At 41.0% G+C, this 24,075-nt stretch overlaps 1 protein-coding gene across 1 annotated transcript in view; it reads left to right on the forward strand.

The window, feature by feature from the left end:
• Positions 1–24,075, forward strand: part of CNTNAP2 (contactin associated protein 2) — a 1,903,897-nt gene that overhangs the window by 1,351,039 nt on the left and 528,783 nt on the right. The window contains exon 13 of the mRNA XM_066585040.1: positions 8,582–8,782. Coding sequence (XP_066441137.1) covers positions 8,582–8,782 — 201 coding nt within the window. The remainder of the gene's footprint in view (positions 1–8,581; positions 8,783–24,075) is intronic.

The following is a 24,075-nucleotide window of genomic DNA, read 5'->3' on the forward strand; positions in this document are numbered from 1 at the left end:
TTACATTTTAAGTTTCTTAGACTGAATCCAAGACAGCTGCCATCTAGATGGCTGACAAACACCACCATAGTGCCAAATAGTTTTTCTCTACCAAATATGTATTTTTGTTTTATTATATAGATATTTTAAATTGTAAATAAGGTAAGTGGGGGGGGGGGGGTGGACTTTTATTACTTAAAAAAGAAAAAAAAATCTGTAAAACTTTATTGTTGTTATTTTTACTTTTTCTTTCAGTCCTCCTGGGGGACCACAACTAGCGATGCTTAGATCGCTTATGCAGTATGATATAATGCCATAGCATTACATCATACTGCATTCTGACAGGCAGCCTATCAAACCACCCCACGGGGATGGCTTGATAGGCATTCTGCCATGACAGACCTGGGGTCTTTCAGAAGAACCCCGGCTGCCATGACACCTGCACGGCTCCCCCGATCTCACTGCGGGGGGCCGTATGGGACCCCTGAACATCGTTTGGGAAATTTAAATGCCGCTGTCAGATTTGACAGCGGCATTTAAAGGGTTAACAGTCCCGATCGCCGGACGGGACTATGGCACGCAGGTGTCAGCTGTAATAAACAGCTGACACCTGCGATGTATGGAAGGAGATAGCAGCGTTATATCCCTCCATACACATCCTGCAATGGCAGGACGTAAAAAGACTATTGCGTGGTCACTAAGGGGTTAAGAAGACATTCTTAATGGCCCTGACTTTTGAATCACCCTGCATAGTGTTTACATACAGTATTTAGAGAGAATGCATGAGAGCTGTTCTTGTTCTGAGAATCAATGCCGAATACTTTAGAATTAGAATCACTGAGTTGTTAGTTTTTTTTCTATTTATTATGGCAAGTGGGCAGAATCAAAAAAATGTAATAGTAGCCCTTTGGTAGGGGGAGTGTTACAATATAAGCAGTACAAGAGGGGACCAGACATGCCCTGTTTTCTGACAATTCTGGAATTACAGCCCAACTTGGGTTTTTTGGTTTCTTTGAAAAAAAAGGCCAAATATTAGTAAATCCGAATATAAACAAGCATCTAAGACACCGTTCTTATTTTAAATTTAACATGGTATTGATACTTTTCTGTCTTATTAAAATGGACATTTTTGCAGGGGTGCCAACAGGAAGTGCAGTCAAATCGATTGTCACTTTTAAATTAGCTGCTCGGCAAATGATGGGAAAAATCTTATCTTGTGTCGTAAACAAAGCAACAAGATTGTCATTTTCTGAGAAGCTAATTCAAAAGTGAAAACCTACATGTCTGCAATATCCGTTGCCATTTTACAAAACTGCTTGTGCAGCAAAACATTAAAATGTTGACCCGTATAATTACCAAGCTGTAACTAATGGATTACTAGTATATGACCATATTAGCTTTTTTTTTTTGGGGATTAAGTTTCTTATTATATTGATAACATTTGAAAGGAACAAGTTACATATGATAAGCATATGCATGCAGATTTGTAAATCAGAAAGATGGAAAAATACCTCTACAGTGCCATCTATTGGATGGCAGCATTCCTTCAAATCAAAGTAACTTTACAACAAGTCCTCTATGATTGGGAATATTAAACCAAGCAAGAAACCATGCATAGAGAGACTGTTTTGGGTTGCTTGTCCCTTGTCAGTATGCAGTAGGTCTCTGGCTTAGTCTGTGAGGGGCCTATGACGTGGGTCAGAGGTGGTAGAAACCAAAAACGGCAAAACACTCATAATACATTTACTATCAGAGGTATACATACCTATAATCAATACTCTAACCACATTACATAATGCAAGGTTCTTGGTATATCATTTGATCAAATCATATTGGCCCATCCACCAACGACCAGGTGACCAAGCTTTGACGTGGGTCAGAAGTGGTGTCATGTCTCCTTAAAGAGAGCACCCAAAAAGTGTGTGGAGACACCTAGGGGGTGAATGGATCAGGGGATGGCATAGTCTCTCCCCAAGGAGAGCACTCAGAAGGCGTGTGGGGACACCTAAAAGATGAGTAAGGATAAATAAGGCAATGATCCTCTGGGAAATTTATGCAAATCAAAAAGATGGAAAACACAGGTAAATAATTGTGCAATACAATGAAATACTTTGGGTAGCAAAGTTAAGAAAAATACGTAAAATAAGTAAAACAAGCGACAGAAGTAGAACTGGGCTTAGTTATAGTAACATAGTATGTTCAACCTATTAATCTATCCATGTTGTTGATCCAGAGGAAGGCAAACACTCCTAGAGGCAGGAGCCCATTAGCCCTTTTGGGGGAAAATGCCTTCCCAACTCCCTAATGGCAATCAGACTAATCCCTGGATCAACCCCTAATAGTTCCTACCTGCCTGTATACCGGGATTAACAATAACCTAAGATTTATATCCTGTAATATCCTTCCCCTCTAGAAAGACATCAAGTCCCCTTTTAAACTCCTCTATGGATTTTGCCATCACCACATCCTCAGGCAGAGAGTTCCACAGTCTCACTGCTCTTACAGTAAAGAACCCTTTTCTGTGTTGGCGATGAAACCTGCTTTCTTCTAGACGTAGCAGATGCCCTCTTGTTACTGTCGCAGTCCTGGGTGTAAACAGATCATGGGAGAGATCCTTGTATTGTCCCCTCATGTATTTATACATAGTTATTGGATAAACCTCTTAGCCGTCTTTTTTCCAGGGTAAATTAACCCAATTTGGATAGCCTCTCTGGGTATTCCAGTCCCTCCATTCCATGTATTTGTTTAGTTGTCCTTCTTTGAACCCCCTCCAGTACTGTAACATCTTTCCTGAGCAGCGGTTATGATCAATGTTGATAAACGTTCAAGGTAAAAAGATTGGCGGATGTCAATGATTTAATAGTAGAGATGAGCGAGCATACTCGCTAAGTACAAATACTCGAGCGGGTATTGTCCTTTCCGAGTAAGGGATTCTTTACTGTTAGAGCAGCTAGACTGTGGAACTCTCTGCCTGAGGACGTGGTGATGGCAAAATCCTTAGAGGAGTTTAAAAGGGGACTTGATGTCTTTCTGGAGAGGAAGGATATTACAGGATATAAATCTTAGGTTAATTGTTAATCCGGGTATACAGGCAGGTAGGAACTATTAGGCGTTGATCCAGGGAACAGTCTGATTGCCATTAGGGAGTCGGGAAGGAATTTTTTCCCCAAAAGGGCTATTGGCTTCTGCTCTTGGGGTTTTTTGCCTTCCTCTGGATCAACAAAACAGGAGGATAGACAGGCTGGACTAGATGGACATTGTCTTCATTCGGCCTTACGAACTATGTTACTATGAGTACCTGTCCGCTCGTGAGAAAAGATTCGGTTGCCGGCGGGGGAGATGGGTGGAAGATCGCTCTCTCTCCCACACCCCCCACCCCCGCTCCCTCCTGCTCACTCCCGCAACCCACCACTCACCCCCGCCGGCACCCGAATCTTTTCTCACGAGCGGGAAGGTACTCGAAAAGGACAATACTCGCTCGAGTATTTGTCCTTAGCAAGTATGCTCGCTCATCTCTATTTAATAGAGAAGGCATGTAACACAGAGTATTTTGAAGCCAGGGTTCCCAATCCTTTTTATTTTTATTTTATTTTTTTCAATTAAAGGCACTTGCCCTCATGTATTCAAACCGGCATTCATTATTTACTAATCTAGTTATTTGCAGATGTGGAATACTTATTTTTCCAATGGTGTGTGATAGTTACCCTAAAACCAATGAGAATGTGAAGCAGGGGTTACCTTTTTGGTTAACCCTGTTCAAATACGCCACAGATTCTTGTTTTAGGTTGCACTGCCATCTTCTACTAACAAAGTGATGTCTTTCAAGACCTTCAGTGATTGACCATCCTCACAAGAGATCTTCAATATACGATTTGTCAGATAATTTCAACTTTCAGGTCATTTCCAGCCACCGTACTCCAGTTAAACCATGGAACTGTTTGATCATGAAATTGTGCTCAATCTCACAGCTCATATAAAAAAAAGATATAGAAAGTAATATTAGTATTGGCAATAGCTCAATTCAGAAAAAGGGAACAGCTGGGAAATAAATAATCTTCCTCGTCTACATTGCAGAATTTCAACCTATTTTGGAAGATACATTGTTTATTTGAAAGCACAGGCACATTGTGTATGGTAATTTACGAAGCCTTCATGAGACGTTGCGAGCAAATGAGACGAGAAGAGAAAATATCAAGTGATAACCTCATTGTGTGAGACCAGGTGGATTGCTCCACAGTCAATGACATTGCAGATCTCTTCATGATGATCCAGGGGTCTCCATGCAGAGAATGACATTTGCTAACTCACAAGGGGATCCACTTCCCCACATACAGTAACTGTTGTGTTATTTGGCACTCTTTTCATCTGCATTGCTAAGCAAGTACTTCACTCAGAGAACAAAATGAGCTTAAATATCCACTTATTTCCTAGAGACTAAATAATGCAGTTAATGAAAAAGTTTTTCCCAGGGTTTGTTCAGGGCTATATTTACAACTTCTCTAGTTAATGAGTAAGTAAATAATGAGCAGTGTTTGCTGCAATTCTGTATTCTGAGTTAAGATAAATTTAAAATATAGCCGAAAAGAACAATTTTGTGGCACATTATTCTCATTTCGTCACCTGGAAAATTGCAAAATGTGCTAAAATATGGAGCAAGGACCTAAATATGTAGCAATTAAGACTTTAGCAGAGTACTACACTGGCAAAGTCATTAGCACTATGAGCAATTTAAACAGAAGCACTAAGAATGTTAATTTGAAATCTGAAAGTTAAAAGTGACATTATTTGTAGGATATAAGGCAAAGAATTTGTAGAAAACCTTTGCTAGATTCTGTTGTTAAATTCTAAGACTTGCTCAAACTAAATATATGGTCAGTGTGTTGTTGCATGACTGTTAACTGCCCTATCAAAGCTGTAACAATATGTGCTATTGTACTAACTAAATGGCCAAAGTGCTGCCAACTAGCGTGGATCAGAAGTCAATGGATGACAGAATCTCTTTAATTATCTAAATCCCTTCACATAATATTTGTAATAGTCAATCAATTCCCGGTTGGACGATCTTGGTTAAATGTATGAAGGGCTGAATTAAAAAATACCAGAGGGATAAGATTACCCATTATTAGAAATACAATGGATTAAACTCATTAAGGCATTTAAGGTTTATCACTAGGATATGACCTCTGTGACTCCCAATAATCTCTGGAACCAATAGCTGCATGCCATGAGTATGTGAGATAACTACTTATTACATGGATGCAGATGTAGCAGGTGTTAAATGAATCTGCAAAGCATGCTGCCGTGTTAATGTAGCATGCCTAGGCAATTCACATAGCTCGGTTGCTCATTTCTTCATATTGGAGTGGACATATTATGCAAATTAGTTACAAACATATACTTAAATATTCCTACATCTGTGTGTATCAAGGTGTATTACAGATGTGCTGTAGCATTTGCTACCATGATTGCAGAAGCACTATATGTAGAGAAATAAATAGAGATGAGCGAGCATACTCGCTAAGGGCAATTACTCGATCGAGCATTGCCCTTAGCGAGTACCTGCCCGCTTGGAAGAAAAGATTCGGCGGTGGGCGGGGAGCGGCGGGGAGGAACGAAGGGGAGATCTCTCTCTCCCTCTCTCACCCCCGCTCCCCCCTGCTCACACTGCCGCAACTCACCTCTCACCTGCGCCGGCAGCCAAACCTTTTCTTCCGAGCGGGCAGGTACTCACTAAGTACAATGCTCGATCGAGTGATTGTCCTTAGCAAGTATGCTTGCTCATCTCTAGAAATAAAGATGTATTATGATTGATGTTACTGTTTGTACCCTCTATGCTGCTCTTGGACTTCTGTTTTCTTGGATTGTTTGGATTTGGAGTCGGGATCCCTACCTTCAGCGCACATCTTTAACACTTTCCCATTATTGGTATACGGTTTGTACTGCTGACTTAACACTATATTTTGTATCCTAAGGATTGGTCATCAGTAGTTGATCAGCTGGAATCAACCGCTTCGGACCCCTGCTTGAGCACTTGCTGTAATTGCCACTCCATACAGAGGTATGGTGCAGATGCTGCGGCTCTGACTCCGGTGTAGTAGTCAGCGCTTGTAACTGCAAGTCCATCTCTCATTAAAATCAATGGAAGTTGCACCTGCATTTACAAGCACCAGCCACTACACAGGAATTAAAGCAGCAGCTTCCTCTTCATACCGCTGTGTGTAGTGACAATGACAACGGGTGTCTAATCAGCTGTTCAGCCAGACTCCTAAGTGGCAGACTCCAGCTGATCAACTAATGATGACCTCTCTTGATGATTGGTTATCAATAGTATTTCCCTAGTAAACCCCTTTAATAGCATAGTGCGTCATGGATCTCTCCGCTATTTGTGTCGCACAGCTGTTCATTTCAGTTGGTGCTATCGCTGCACTGCATTATTTTATCCATGGTGATGAATGCTACATCCGTAGGTCAAAGCTGCTCCGTCAGGTCTCTATATGCCACTATTTGCGGACATAGAGGGGTAAATGCTTAGCTCTACATATACAGTTTTGTATGATTTCCTTCATTATTTCCATGTACAAAACTGTCTAACTGTTGCCAGGGCTCACAGAGAAACCTTATGTATGTTTGCATGTAGTCCTCCAACCGCCGTCAGCGATGGTGAGATTAACGACTCTCCATGTCTACAGCCGAGGCTGTCAATCACAGTGTGTTTGCAAAAGGCTTTTGAATTGGTAATCTCCTCTTATGCTGATATCAGATAAGGTGACCCAGGAGACATGACAGATCCATTATAAAGGATGCTGTACAAAGAAGAAAAAAATATCCTCAGTGTCTAACATTCAAGCATGTAGAGATTTAAAGCAACCATCCGGTCCTGGAGAACCAAAGGTAGTGTTATGTCCGTGCGGAACTCTAGATCCAACACCTGCAAATCTCATGCAAATGCACACCAAAGGGAGCAACTGCATACTGATAACTGGACTCACGGTCAGACATAACAAAAGGACTTAACTGATGACTAAAACATGCACCATACACAGCTGCACACATAACCAGATGGAACAGCTATAAGAGTACAAGTTATTAGTTAGTGGATTGACCAAATCACTTAAAGGGGTTGTCCCGCGGCAGCAAGTGGGGTTAAACACTTCTGTATGGCCATATTAATGCACTTTGTAATATACATCGTGCATTAAATATTGGCCATACAGAAGTTATTTACTTATCTACAGGGGTCCCCCCCTGTGCTGGCGTCCCCGTTTCCATGGCGCCGACCAAACTTCTCCTCTGGTCGCAGGAACAGTCGCGCTTGCGCAGAGACGATTCCTCTTCTGGATGGTCCGGGCTCACGAGCTGCGTCCTGGCTCCTCCCTTTTCTCCGCGTCATCGCGTAGCTCCGACACGTGGTGCCGATCAGCCAATGGGGTGGCTGTAATCGGCAGTGGACGCAGACTGCAGAAGAACATCCACGGTGCACCATGGGAGAAGACCCGTGGTGCACCGTGGGAGAAGACCAGCGGCGCCATCTTGGACAGAAGACTTTTTAAAGATGCTGAACGGGGATTCAGGTAAGAGATTTTTTTTTTTAAATAACACATGGCAGCGGTATTCCTTTGGAGTACCTGGGGGACTGGGCAAAAAAAATTTTTACTGTTTAGGTGCGGGACAACCCCTTTAAGCCCGCAAACCCACCTCAATGGTCCTCGTTGTCTTGCCGGTCCATACTGTAATGAGACAACTTCCGCATGACACCAGCTTGAAAGCAGGGTGATCATCCCGATAAGGACAACCCTGCACTGGAACCTAGGTACCTACCTCACTTTAGATGGCAAATGATCCACAGCAGGATACAGTTCACACCAACGCTCTAAGGATAGCATGCAACACAGAACATGACTGTTCATACCTAATGTCTGGCCACCTGCGTAGACCCACAGAACACATCACTGTTCACACAGATATACAGTGAACATGCCTGTTCACACCTGATGTCCCTGATGTCCAGCCACCTGCACAGACACTGAACATGACACTGTTCACATGTTCACACCTATAAACACACAACACATAACAGGCATGCACGAAAACCAAACCCTAGAGTGAAGGGATACCTGCTTCCTCTTCCACAGGGGCTGGTATATATAGACCGGTATAGCAGACCAATGGAGATTGGCTGGCTGGAGAAATCCATACCCAGCCAGCACAATTATTCCACACCTGTGAAGGCGTGCTCCTGGAAACCTGTAAAACAACAGATCCCAGCAGCACAACCTGACACGTGGCTGAACCATTTCTCTAACTACCTGATGCATACTGTGTATAGTATGCATCAGTAATCTAAGACACTACCTGCTGATGTGACTATAAAGCACTGCTCATGTGGACTGCACTAGTTAATCAAAGCAGGTGTATAGTGGCTTGGACTAATGATGTATACTATTGCACAGTGTGCATCAGCCAGTCAGAGAAGCTGCTGTGGCCACCTTTGTTTTTGGATTGGAGCGTTGCTTTAAAATCAATACACATGCAAAAATCATGAATAACTGTAGTCATCTTTACACAGTCATCTTCACACAGCTAATTTTTATCTTTTCCGCAGAGGATAAAGTGTGGACAACCTTATACCATGATTTGAAACCTGAAACATCAGTACCAGGTGCCACCAAAGAGAAACGAGTAGTGGTACAACTGAATTACAATGCATCTATGGATCAGATCTCCACCATCACAAACAGCGCAGAGAAATGTGAACAGTATATATCCTACTCTTGTAAGATGTCAAGACTGCTCAACTCACCAGGTAGGACCAAAGTCTCGTCAACATACTGTATTTAAGCGGCTCTGAATCTCATGCATCTTCTGTAGACTTCTTTCTAAATAAATGCTCATCGATAGCATTGAAAAAAGACAATTACTCCACAATGTTAAACTGCATTACCAACTACTGGAATATTTCAAAGGACGGATATAAAATAATAGACATTGTGGCTTGTCTATTTAACTACCTCCCTTTGGCTTTGTTATAGTATTGCATACATCTATATGTCCACCTTGTTTTCTTAGTTTGATGGATACCTTGCCACTTCATTGCCTAGCATGAAATAAATGTAGGAGTTGTGTGCAGGTAGTCTGTACAACACTAATTGTTAACATTTTCGTTTCTTAACCCGTAAACTTCCCAATGCTTATTTATAGTGGAGAGTAGTGGTGAGTTCCACACTGGCTCCCTTGTATTTTAAAGGATTGTTCTATGGAAATATTGTCAATAGTTGAATTCAGCCCATAACTATAAATATTTTTGTATTTACATTTAGTAAAAAAATGTTTATATCCCCAGATATACCAGGACTAGACATGAGCGAGCATGCTCAGTAAGGGCAGTTACTCGAGAGAGCACCGCTAATTTCGAGTAACTGAATGCTCCTTGGAGAAAATTTAGGGGGAGGGGCCTGCAGGGGGCTGTGGGGGGGAGAGTGAGAGAGATCCCCCTACCCCCCCCCACCACCGCTCCCCTCCGCAACCCCCCGCTTACCTCTGTGCCCCCCCCCAAAAAAATTTCTCTGACGAGCATCCAGTCACTTGAAAATAGCGGTGCTCTCTCGAGTAACTGCCCTTACTGAGCATGCTCGCTCATCTCTAACCAGGACTAATCTTAGTATAGCGCCACCTGCTGTTTCTGTTGAACAGCCTTTCTGTGTCCGGTCTACCTCATTAAACGTTTCAAGGTGGTCATATCTACTCAGTCTTGCTTCTATGCATTCTATGCACTCAATAATCACGAGCTCAGCATCTCTTTAGACTTTAGACTGGATGCTGGAGCTTCGGAAGTAGTCGCTCACCACACCAGGGATCCTTCCACATACCTAGTGGAGTAGAAAGAAGCAAGACTGAGTATGTGCAATCACCTTGGAACTATTACAGAGATGGACACAGAATGGAAACAACAGGTGGCGCTATTCTAAAATTAGTGCTGGAATATCTGGGGATAGCAAACATTTTTTAATAAGTTTAATTATATATGGGCGGCACTTAATTCTAAACAATTTTTGTGACACAACCCCTTTACCATTCAGGTTTTTAAACAGTGTTGTTTGTACTGGCATGTGTTCTGATTCTGGTTGTGGTTACAGTGCTATTGTTGGAACTCCGTGCATCTGCTTTTGATTTATGAGAAAGTGAATCCCGAATGGTACTTTGAGAAAGTAAAGTTCTATTATCTGACGTTCTTAGCTATTATCTCGCATCCATTATTGTTTAGTGTTCCAGTGCTCTACCTCTTGACTTCTGAACTCCATCACCTCGGCTTCCTCTTTCTCATTTGTGCATCAATTTCTGTTTGTCACTGCCTACAATAATGTCTTTGGCTGGGTTCCCACACATAGCTTTGGCCACCAATCAGGCCATGATCTAAATCAGGGAAGTTGATGGGAAGGGTCACACTTCTGTGAATTCTTTATGTCAGCTTTCAGTTGCTCTTTGATGGCCATAAAAGAATATTCTCCCTCACTATTCTATCATGTAAAGGTAATGAAAACCTGACTGACCCATTATAAATCAATGAGATCTGTCAGGATTAGCTAGGGTATGGTTGTTTCTTTTTCCTAGTTCTGCACAAATTGCAGAGTTCGTGATTTATAACTTATGTATTTGCTTGCACATCAAACCATTATCCAAACTGCATGTTTTGTTAGTGGTCACTACTTTATTGTACTGCCAGTATACAGTATGCCCCTTTTCCCAATACATCAAAATGCAGTAGAAAGCGAATGCAAACATGTCTACATTTTTAAGCTGCAAATAAAACCTGGACCTTAAATGTTATTTTTGAAATGATCCATTTATATACTTTTTACCTTTACTTTTTCTGATATCCCATAAGTTAAACTTGTAGAGATATAATACATAGAATTCAGAATCTTAGAAATAAGGTGAAATATGAATCAGTATAACTTAAGGCATACCTGACTTTTCAGATAACCTCTCAGAATAAGCTGCTGTGTGTATGTAAGGAATATAATTCTTTCTGGCCATTATATGATTTGTATCTTGTATTTTCCCAATATTCCCCTCCAAATGTTGTATATCGGATTCTCAGTCCTCACAGGACTGGTAGGAGGAACCTGTGATGTGCTGTGTTCTATAGACTGTACACAGATCATTGCACAGATTCTTGTTTCTGGCTGTCTGATGTACACACACAGACATAACCTAATCATGTAGGAGATACAGAAAGATTGAGCAGTGTCTATGTGTATAGAAAGGAACAGATATCTCACAATTAGAATTACCATTCATATCTGTGTGTGAGTCTCTCTCCCTCCTCCCTCTCCTCTCTGCTTTCTGCATACAGTACAAAGAGCAAAATGACTCTTCCTCCAGCTTTGGCATCCTTGTGTCCTCTGTCAATCATGTGGAAGCAGACCGCAAGATAAGGGGAAGAGAGACAGCACTTTAGAGTGATTTTTCAGCACAAAAATTACATTTTAGGTAAATAAAGTAAATTGCAGGCTTGCCAGTCATCACACTGGCTATTACATAAGCACAAGTTTTTTGAAAAGTTAATGTCTATTTCAATCATTTTTGCCATTTTCAGATCCAAGGTCGATAAGGGTTAACCCAATATAGCCCCATTAGGTCAGCCACACATTAAATACTCATATACATGCACAGGTATTTTCTACATGCTGAAGCACAAACTCCTAACATTGCTATCAGTTCTCTTTGAAGATCTTACGATAAATCATTATCACTGTAGTGTATAGAATGATTTTTTTGAGCCATGCAAAGATTGATTGCTTTTACAGTATCCCCAGAAGTTATAGCCCGAGCTGCCTGTAGTTATGAATTAGAATATGAAACGCATTGTCCAATCAGTAAAACACAATTTCCAAGTATGCTAGAATTGCAGGAATCCTGTACTATTTACTAAACTGTTTTGAAGCTCGTTCTGTTGTGAAATTCATGAATTTAAATGGGAATCTAATCATTTCACCTACCCATGCCGCTCATTACCTGTGAAATTGTTTTTATATGAGCACTTAAGAATTCCAAGCCATTTGGCAACAAAAAGTACGGATTACCAAGCTGAATTGTTTAGTAATATTTAAGTAAATTCTTCAATTTCAGTTTGCTTCTAGTTGCTATATTTTTTAGCTATGTTATTTGTTCACTTGAGGGAATATGAGAAACTAGAGAAAATAAAGTTAGCTTTCACAGTTATATAGTTGATAGACTCAAAAACAAATACGTAGTCCATCAAGTTTAACCAACCTTCGGTGATGTAGACCAATTTGCCATGCAATCGAAAAAATCCTTCCTGCCAATCAGACATTCTACTTTACTATTAGCACTCCGAATGTTGTGTTATCAAGGAAGATGTCTAACCTTTTCATAAATCTGTCCACTTTTACAGCCATTACAGTTCAGACAGCAAAATATGCTTTTTTTCCCCATAAATCTTTAGTAGAAGCAAATAGAACAAATTTTGTAATATATCATATTAAAGAGAAATGCCTTTCTTTAGTTATCAGCCAGTTCTCTTCCCTCTGCGTTGATCATTCACTTTGAATACACTGATAGAATCTGTACACAGACATCTGTACACTTACAGATACTACCCATAGAAGTCGGTAGAGAGGAGAGGGAGGAAGATGCTGGAGAGGGAGAAGCAAAGAAACACACACAGATGCTGCTGCAACTTTTAGTAACTTATCAATTTAACTTCGTGCTGGAGTCATACCTACATTGCTCAGTTCTGTTGTCTGGCCCTCTTGCCGCTGCTGTGTGCAATACATGGGAGACATCAAAGCAACTAGTCTCCACCCACTAGCTCAGGGAAAACTGACCATTAAGGGCCATGATGCTAAACAGTGCGGATAATGTGAAACTAATCTCATTGATTTTTTTGACTATATCACAAACATGGTGGATGAAGATGGTGCCATGGATATCACCTGTCTGGATTGAAGTAAAGCCTTTCATATAGTTTTGCACACAGAGTTAGTAGATATGTTATTTTAAATTGGACTTAATCCCTTAATAATCTGGTGAATTTACAGTTGGTTAAAGGATAGATATCAGAGTGTTGTTGTATAGGGTGTAATCCGATTTTTGGACTTCATGTAAGCTTGGTCGCCCTTCTTTGAACACTTTCTACTTCTTTGATGTTGTGTATTTTCACAAATTAAGGGAGATTTAGCTTTTTTCTTGTCAAAAATACTTTTTAATCCATAGCATAATAAAATCTAGAGAAACCTTAGGTCCTAGTAGTTTAACCCCTTACATTCCACAATCAAAAGCAACTGTATTATGTAGGCAGATGACAGGGACAGGAGGCTCTTCCTGTCACCTATCGATAAGGTATCAATGGGTCAACATGACAGCCGGAGGCCTGACAACGGCCTCCTCGTCTACCATGTAAATCAGCCTAATTTTTCCCTCTACAGGTTGTATATCTGATTCTCAATCCTCGCAGGACTGGTAGGAGGAACCTCTGCTGTGCTGTGTTCTATAGACTGTACACAGAGCATTGCAAAGATTCTTGTTTCTAACTATCCGAAATACACACACACAAACAAAACCTAATCATGTAGGAAATACAGAAAGATTTTGATCATATTTTTACTGCATGGTGAATTTCGTGAAAACAAAACCTAAAAAACAATGCTAGACTTTCTAGAAGGTTTTTCCATCTCCAAATTAAATACAACTGATCGCACGAAAAACAAGCCGCCTTGCGGCTGTGTCAACGAGTTATGGATCTTGCAACGCGACAGTGAAAATCGCTTGGTCCTTAAGGTACAAAATAGGCGAGTCACTAAAGGGTTAACAATGAATTGCATTTATAAAACCTGACTACTCAAGCTGCAGACAAATGTCCCCTGTGGATATTATCTGTTCAGAAAATGGTTTTCCTGTTGCCGCACACTGCTGTATCGCCCACGTGTTTTCACCGGGGTTATACTTTGTAGCAACTGATACTTCAATTTCTGATATAATGTTTATTAAAATAAGATTCCGAACCATAAACATTTGTATTATCTCACGGCTGTCAGAATTCACATTGCCTTCTGCAGAATTAATGTGCGCTAAATATTAGAGAAGTTAATATCAGCAGAAACGATCGGATTTAGTTATTAGTTTGAAATTAATAAGTGAATTTATAACTTTGTAATATGGGGTAGGATATAGTTATATTTTCTAATCAAACAATGACTGGTTCCTTCATCCATCTGAATAAGTACGGTTTTAAATAATTGCGTGCGGTATATTTTACTGCCTTTGTCAAAACTTTGGGAGATGATAAAACAGTGAGGATCGGGTAAGTTGTCTCCAATTCATTAAATATATAGTATCATTTCAGCTGAATGCAATTACTGAATACACGATGCTGCGGAATCTACTGGAAATACAAATGTTACATTCCGGTTTATTAATTTCATCTGTAAGGAGTTTGTTAATAAATGTGCCTCCAATACTAAGTATTCTCCTGTTTTGCATTATGGCACTTAGGCTAGGCGTTATACACCTGCTTGTCGGCGTGCCGTACGCGTATCTCTTGCACTTGAGCATGCAGCATGTACGCAATTATATGCCTACTTATTGCATGCTGCCACTCCCCATACACTATCTTAATGTGCGCCAAGATTTTTTTTTTCAAGCGCATATTTTGCACGGCTTGTGTGAGCAGCAACATTAAAGTCTTTGGGATCTTGCTACTGTGTATTACGTGAACAAAAATACATGGACGTGTTTTTCTTCCCCTGTACAGCCATGATAATCACGACCGTATAAGGAGACACAACTAAACCATTGATTTTACTAGGAGTTCAGGGCTTTTGTTTCCACTGCTGGAATTTCTTGGCTGTGAATACTATGGCCAAGAAAAGATAAGGCCTGCCCTATCTTCCCCGCATGTAGGGTATGCATTGTGCGGGAATGATTAGGCAGCCACTATCTTCCCGACTCTTTTTTCAAACTCCTGCACTCTGGCGCGGAGTTTGAACTGCCGGCGAGGGAGAAGAAATGTTCCTTCAGGTGCATCTACAATCTGTAATGCCGAGTGTAGTCGTGCCTACGGCAATGTGTTTTTGCCATTAGACATGCTTTTTGCTTTACTGGACAGTTTTGACAACCTAAGCAATTTCTCCCACACACATGTCTTGCCCTTCCTCTGCACTACAACAGTGGGTGTCCCGAGCACTACTGAAGAAGAAACATTGTGATACTTCGAAAGATGTTTTATTAGTTGGTTTTATCAATAAAAATAGAGAAATTAACCTGACACTATTTGAGTATGTGTATGTTCATCGAAGGGTCGAGCCTCATTCCCAGTTTTACAGTCTTCACCATTCCGAGCTATACATGTCTACCTACTGCTTGAATGTTTCTTAGGTTGACGACACCTACCATTTCATGCATATACCACTCTTGCCACTCCATCGTCAAGACATTCAACTAGGACAAGGGTAAACTAATTCCTACTGCACCTAACCTTCACTAGGATAGCTCCACTCCTTTTTTTTCTATTTCTCATAGTCTGTGGAAAAGGGAGTGGCTTAGAGGAGCTTTAAAATATGCCAAAATTTTGGTGTAACAAAGAATGTTTTTTATTGGCTGGACCATAGTGCTGGATGTCTTCATAAGGCCGCTTCCACACAAGCCCATGCTTTCCTTTGGGTTCTTCCATACCAGCAATGTTTTGTAGCCTGTGACATTGCAAGACTGCAAAATCGAGGCATGCTCTATACAGCTACGATTTGCGTTTTTTTTTTTTGTTGTTTTTTTTTTATAGCCCATGTTTCTCTATGGAGCCTTTCTATGTGTTGCATTGCCTCACACAAAAATCCTACTGTAAAAGGTCTAAACTAAGCCCTAGCTGCATTAAAAAAAATTTTTAAAAAGGAATACATCACCTCTCCGGTGCTGTCCAGCTTCTCGCGCGTCTCCCCTGAAGCGCTCCAGCAGTTGCTTGAAGTTCTCCTGCAGAGCTTCCTACAGCCAATCAGAGCGAGCAGCTCAGCCAATCAGAGCCAGCACTTGAGGAACCAATTACAGCCATTCATTGAATCATTGCAGATTCTTGTGATGTTCCTGAAATGTAGCTGACATGTTCAGGCAAAAGATTAGATATAGGGGGGGGGGGGGGGGAGAGGAGAGATTGGGGTTGAATATAATCCCAAGTCAGTGGGCATGCTGTCTTGGAGTTATGGTGGTGCCACACACTGAGATGGAGATGTCAGGATGAGGTCAGTTAGTAGAGGGTGGAATCATCAGTAGGTCAGTTTTTGAGAGTTTCAGTTTTAGGATTAGAGAGGACATAGTCTTAGAGACAGCGGACAGACAGTCAGTGGTGTTCTGGAGGAATGTTGCTATGGCGTCGTGAGAGGAGGTGTATAACTGGGTGTCATCGGCATAGAGATGGTACTGAAAGCCAAATGCCAATGTTATCACATTGGTGCCTGCTGTAATTCCATTTGCATGTATATTTGTACAATGCACACAGGAGGTTAATAGTAGTATGCCTCATTAGTATAACTGGTTGGAATTCAATTGTTTATGGAAAATATCACACCTCGTGTTGGCAGCATAGGAGCAACTGTGAATACCATCAATAGACCTTTTAGACTTAACAGCTTTCCATGTTGTATACTAATTAAAAATCCCTATTTTTTGATTTCAGAAAATTCTCACTGACACATAAAATAGAGCCTAATTTTAATTTTCTTGACCATCAATTATTTGTTTCCTAAAGCAGTGAAGTCATGTATTTAGTCTAATTGATTACAATGATTACATTGACCATCACATTTATTCCAACAAAGAGTATTTGCATATTTATTTTCCCAGCTTTCTGAAAGCTCCTGATTTAGAAGTTGGACTATCTCATTATAGTACTCTGAATATTCACATAATGTATGTATTGCAAAATTGATTGTGAAATTATAATAGTCTGGCTGGCATTGATATGGAAATGAGATTTATGACCATGCCAATTTCTAAAGTGTGTTAATGCTTTTAGAACTATAATTTGAAAGATGTGAATCTGACTTTGGAACTGGGTCAAGCTTCCTTCTTTGGAGTTGATATTTTGCCTTCTTTTCCATTTCCTGCGATATGCAAATACAGGTTAATAGTTTATTTTAAGCCAAGCAATACATGTTGAAAATAATGAAACAGAATCTATATGAAATTTCTCACACAGACTCAAGATTGCTTCCACTAAATAGTGTTGTCTGTTGCAGCTATATACGCCGGGCTTTTAATACTTACTTTTTTTTTCTATTGATTTTGGAAATTAGTCAAGTAAAAGTCAGTATGAGCAGTCACATGTCACAAAGGTCTTCTTTTTAGACATTTTTAAGGAAAATATTAATATAGAGCCAAAATTCATATAGAATTGACATCTTTATATTATTATCCTTGTTGGATTCTGGTTTGTTTAAGAATACTTTCGAGATTATAATAAAACATTTCTGTTATAGATATATTACTTGTAGCGTAGTTTAGGAACATATATTGGCCATAAATTTAAAGACATTATCTAGATTAGGAATCATATTTGAGAGTGGAACAATGTCATTGGCATAATTTGCAACTCTAAAGGGCAGACATGCATTTAAAGGCACACTAGAAATCAACGTGACTGGAAGAGCATTGTGGGCATGCTCTATAAAGTGTGCAGCGATCATTGTGACTGAAAGTTGGGGAGGGAGGTGGAACACTGCTATCCATCACCTATTTTCAATTATGCAATTCTGTGTTATTTGCCTCCAGGTGAACAATAGAGGTATTATCTGATCAGTGGTCAATATGGAAACTGGAATATAGCAAGATTTTTTTTTCATACAGTTAGGGTACTTCTACAGAAACCAATAATCACCTAAATAATCAGCCAAAAGATCAATTATGGGCAACTGTTGCCCCATGTAAAAGCAGAACACAACAGGGCAAGTGAACGAGAATCATGAACTTGTTGGAGTTGCTTGGTTTTTAGCCCACCAACATGGGAGGGAGCTCGCCTTTAAGGTTGCTGAGGGTATTGAATGACTAAATGGCTAACAACAAGCCCACCAAAGATAAAGAGACTGATGGCCCATTAAAACGTGCAGTCCTTCATCTGTGGATGGAGGCAGGCGGCCAGAAGAGATCCCAGAGCATTGCTTTGCCATTCAGTAGGTGATCATTGCTGCTGTGTGAAATAACTGGAGCGATAATCATTGGGTCAGTATGGCCGGTTTCGAATGACCGGATTTAAATTCCGGATTTCGCAGTCATTGTCCATGCACGATCCGGGATAATACGCTGGCATTAAAAGGCATATAGTTTCAAGTGTCTTTCACATCGGCGGGTATGAATTACGTATTCCGCGAGTGGAAGAAAAATCACAGCTAATTCTAGATGGGAGAGAGGAGAGAGATTTTGCCTGGTCGGTATAATGCTACTTTCTGATGTCGTTCACAGCTTGAGAGTTATCTTTTGCGCGGATGATACTCTGTCCATATGTGTACACCCACGTGGAAAACTGCATGCATACATGACCATTCACAATTCCATCCCGTGAGCACTCACAGGTCTTCCGCAAGCGGAATCCGACCCGTTCGTGTGAGACTGGCCTTAATTGCCCAACTGTTGTCCAGTGTTAAAGTATTTTCATTGACAATGAAAGTTATAAAAATATCAGGGTATCCACATTTTTAAAATATCATTTTAAATATTGTCATTTAATTTAGCTTTCCAAAAATGATCAGCAAAAATAATTTTCCGTTAGTTTTTCCGGTACATGACTTCTCAAGATTGGCTTCCTCTTTACGGAGTCCATTTCTGTATAGTTGGAAAGCGTCTCAATTTTCTCTTTCCAAGCAACATGCATTGCAAGAAAAATATAAAGGCTTGTGTTGGAACTCCCTGTAACAGGAATTAGTGCAGCAACATTATTTCACTGCCTCCTTCAAAGAAAAACATTGCACACCGAGATTTATCCCATATGAAAATTGCAATTACACAGCAAATTACATTTTAAATGTCTTGTTCCTACACCTCTCCCACAAAGGGACAAAATCTGCATTTAAATAGAAACAACAGCACGTGTAAAAATAGGAGCGCCTTCCTTTCTGTTACTAAATGGGACTTACTAACAGCGTTTAAAATGGTTTGACTTTTTTCTCTGCTTCTTTCATATTATTTTGCGCATTTTCCTGAGCATAATAGCATATACTTTGTTAGTAAAATGGACTAGAATCTATATTATTATCTACTACATAGCATTATGCTTGTCATAATATGTGGAATGAATTTTAGAGCTGCTCACAGCTTTTTTTTTAGAAATGTGAAATAACTTCAGAAGCCAGTGTGCCCACACTTGGAAGCTCCACGGATACGCCACTTGGGCAGTGATAAAGCCTCCCCCAATATGAATAATTCATCAGAAGAAAAGGGCATTGCCTACGTCTTAAATAGAGATGAGCAAGCACGCTCGTTTAAGGCTAATGCTCGATCGAGCATCGGTCTTGTCGAGTAACTGATTATTCAACCGAGCACCATGCGGGGGGGGGGGGGGGGTGGCAGCGGGAGGGGGGGATGGGGAGGAGTGGGGGAGGGAGAGAGAGAGAGATCTCTAACTCTCCCCACCCGTTCCCCCCAGCTGCCCCCCGTACGGTGCTCGGTCAAGTATTCAGTTACTCGACAAGACCGATCGAGCATCAGCCTTAAATGAGCGTGCTCGCTCATCTCTAGTCTTTAAGAATCAAGGGCACAAACTTCAAGATACATGTTTTGCACCGTTTTCTCCCCAAAAAGTGAGTCTTTGTGTGCTTATATAAAACTGTAGAAAGGTGCAATACATTGAAGACTTGGGTAGTTTGTGCCAGCAATCAGACCTTGATCAAGGGTCACATTCAATAAATCCAAAATCCAATGAAAATTGTGGTTTGTTTAACCATGTTCAATGCAGTGTTTCAACTATATACCAAAACTTGAAAAATATCAATTACGTAGCTGAATTGTGCAATAAACATACATAAATAAGCCATAATTGTAATGGAGTAATGTTATCAGTAGGATGTAATACATATGCAAAGCCACAGCAAAACACTGGCTGTAGAGAGAACAAGGGGTGATAGCCTGTGAGACCCTATAGCAGTGAAGTCTGCAATGCTGTGCATCCTGGTGTAAAGACATGGCTCCTACAGAGAGGAAGAGGATAAATTACCAGAAGTTAAGCAGGTATTGGGTGCAGGTTCGTAAAGTCCAAATTTACTGTCTGAGTCTTGCTGAGACTAGATACAAGAGGTGAAGTAAAGCTGATGTACTCAAATGACAAACACGATTTTCTGTTATAAAGTAAGATTTAAGTACAATTGCCCTCCCATGGAGTTAAACCATTCATTCTGTTAAGTATGACATCACCTGCCCAGTTCTCCGACACAGTCATCTAGCCACCACAGTTTGGCCCTTGTCGAAGAGGCTGAGATCCTTACACATACTCATTTTTCCTATTTCTAACAAATCACCTTCAAGAACTGACTGTTCACTTACTGCTTACCCTTTGATCAGGGCCACTGTAATGAGCTAATTAATGTTATACTCTTCACCTTTCAGTAGCTGTAGTATTTTAGCTGATAGATGTATACATATATATTGAAAGCATAAGATATTTGGCTAAACCTGTCTCAGCAGTAGACTGTCCCTAGATATTACTTTATAAGAGCAATCAGTGCTGTGAGGTCTGGAAACTGTATCTATAACTGTTTGTCCAACATCATCCCTGCCACTAAAGAGTTGGCCTTCACACTGAATGGTCACTTAGAAACACCTGCCCTTTCATGAATTAACCTTCCCTTTAAGTAAAATAGACATATGACCCCAGATCAGTTTCAATATCAGGACAGATATTGACATTAGAATAGGAAAATCGGGTGATCGAAGTGACTTTGAACAAGGCACGTGTCACGTCCGTGCTGCACATGAACACCTTCCTCAGCACGGACATAGAGTGAGGATTACTACTACAGTAGCTGAAAGACTATTGTACTGTAGAACAGTGCGCACCACAGCTATGTGGGACGGTAGCACCACTCCAGGAGAGAGAAGGCCTGGTCCTAAACGGCCTTCTTTCTGGGCCCTGATAGTCCCTCTAGGAACCCCTGGAGAGATGAACTGCCACCACAAAGTAACAATAATAATGGAAACCAAAATACAACTGATAGCAAACAAACAGCACTTAACTGAAAATGTAGCAATTCACCCAGCCTAGAGGAACACTAGAGACCAGCCTTTCCTCTAGAGAACTGAATAAGCAGCACTGAACACCAGGAGGGGTGAGAATATATAGCCACACTGCACCTGAAACCTGGCAGAGTGAATAGAAAACCACACCTCCAGCCTACTCCCAGGTATGACTAATCCAGCATGCAACCATGCAGCAAAGACAGACAGCACCAGCAGGCTCTGCTTAACAAGCCAACAGGTCTTTGCCTGTGTTGAAATCACCATGCCACGACGTTGTTGCCACCGACAAGTCGCAACAGCATGGTCATCTGTGCTAGATTAGCCAAGGCCAATATTTCAATACTCTCTACCTTATAGAATGATAGAGTTGGAAGGGACCTCCAGGGTCATAGGGTCCAACCCTCTGCTTAATGCAGAATTCACTAAATCATCCCAGGTCTGTCCAGCCTCTGTTTGAAGACTTCCATTGAAGGAACACTCACCACTAGAGATGAGCGAGTATACTCGCTAAGGCACATTACTTGAGTGAGTGATGCCTTAGCCGAGTATCTCCCCGCTCGTCTCTAAAGATTCAGGGGCTGGCGGGGGGCAGGGAGCGGCAGGGGAGAGCGGGGAGGAACGGAGGGGAGATCTCTCCCTCTCCCCCCCCCCCTACCCGCCGCAACTCACCTGTCACCGGCGCCGGCCCCCCGAATCTTTAGAGACGAGTGGGGAGATACTCGGCTAAGGCACTACTTGCACGAGTAATGTGCCTTAGCGAGTACACTCGCTCATCTCTACTCACCACCTCTCTTGGTAACCTGTTCCACTCATTGATCCCCCTCATTGTCTAATATCTAATCTGTGTCTCCTCCCTTTCAGTTTCATCCCATTGCTTCTAGTCTTTCCTTGTGCAGATGAGAATAGGGCTGATCCCTCTGCACTGTAACAGCCCTTCAGATATTTGTAGACAGCTATTAAGTGTCCCCTCAGCCTTCTCTTCTGCTAAACATTCCCAGATCCTTTAACCGTTCCTCATAGGACATGATTTGCAGACCGCTCACCATCCTGATAGCTGTTCTCTGAACTTGCTCCAGTTTATATATGTGTTTTTAAAGTGGGGTGCCCAGAACTGGACACAGTATTCCAGATGAGGTTTGACTAAGGAAGAGTAGAGGGGGATAATGACCTCACGTGATCTAGACTCCATGCTTCTCTTAATACATCCCAGAATTGTGTTTGCCTTTTTTGCTGCTTACACGATTCTGGGATGTATTAAGAGAAGCATAGGCTCTAGATCACGTGAGGTAAACCTTGTGGGTTTTTCAGATGCAATGGTGTCAAACGTATACTGAGAATGATGTGATCGGAAATAAAACATCCAGGGAAAAAGCATCCTGTGGACATAAACAATGTGACTATGCAAGGGGCCAGACGAAGATATCAAGAATCATTCTGACAAACGGATATTGCGCAGTCAAGAACATTTTATCCAGATACAATTCTGATGTCCCAAATGACGTGTCCAAAGGCACAACTCGCTGATCCCCAACACAAATGGGCTATAACCACAGGCATACAGTTTGAGTGCTATTGTTGTCTTAGAAAGGCAAGACTCCAGTGGGCAAAAGAGAGCTAAACTTGGAGCCCTGAGATGTGAAAATCATCACCTGGTCAAATGAATCCAACTTTCTTTTCCATCATGTTAATTGGAAGGTTATAATTTGGCAGAAGCAGTATGAATCAATGGCCCCATTCCTTCAGAACATTTCAGTATTGCCATGTTATTTGGGGCTAAATTCTTGCAGAACGATTTGAACACCTAGTGGAATCTATGCTAGAATGAATTGCTGCTGTTCTGAAGGCCAACGGAGGTCCAACGCACTGCTAGATGGGAGTTTCCAATAACGTGTCAGTTCCATGCATGTACAATATAATAGTATAACTCTAAATAATAAAGTCATAAAACTATCAAATAATATCACTATTAAGGGAAAATGCTTCAACACGATCACAGCTTATTTCTTACCGTTCTGTTTCTAAAAAATGACAGTGTGCATAGACTAATGTTAACAACATGCTATCACTACAAGACACTTACCCTACTTCCACTACAGTGATTGAAATATGGTAGCATACAGTGATCAAATCATACCACTATATTGCTTCTTGAAAATACTATAAAAGAAATCAATAATACTAATATACTATAACTAAAGTGTACCGCCATGCTTAGACTAATACTACCATTCTATTGAGGCTCTGTGTGGTGCAGAAGGCAGCAGAAATGTACTCCTAAGCTCTCACTCATGACCTGAAGGTTGTGAGTTCAATCGCCACTTGGTTCAGGTAGCCGGCTCAAGGTTGACTCAGCCTTCCATCTTCTGGCTTGTGTTTGTATCTTTCAACAGCCTTCCATCTTCTGGCTTGTATCTTTCAACAAGCCATACAGAGAAAAGGAACCAATTGCAAACAATTGCAGAAGATAGCAAGAAAAGGATTCAGCTTCCATAAAATCACAGCTTATGGGCTTGAACAGGTGGACATGGTTTAGTCCCGTTATGCGGCCGAACTATTGATTCCAATGGTCTCATTTCCACTATCAGGATTCTCATAGAAAAGTCATAAAGCTATTAAATAATATCTTTCTCACTACGTGTGAGAAAGGTATGGCAGGACCTATATTCCCGTTTTGGTTTTTTTTTCAAACTCGTGCGCAGAGTTTGAATAGTACAGAAACAAAAACATGGTCCATGCGCTAATATGCTCTGTAGCGGCATGCGTAGAAGCGCATGCCCAATTTTATTTTTTTTTGCCCCTATTGAGACATATTAAAATCCCAACAGTGGCGTAACAATCAGATTGCCGAGCCATTGCATGTCCTTC

This window comes from Eleutherodactylus coqui, chromosome 12, assembly GCF_035609145.1.
Source record: "Eleutherodactylus coqui strain aEleCoq1 chromosome 12, aEleCoq1.hap1, whole genome shotgun sequence".
In the NCBI taxonomy this organism is placed as follows: Eukaryota; Metazoa; Chordata; class Amphibia; order Anura; family Eleutherodactylidae; genus Eleutherodactylus; species Eleutherodactylus coqui.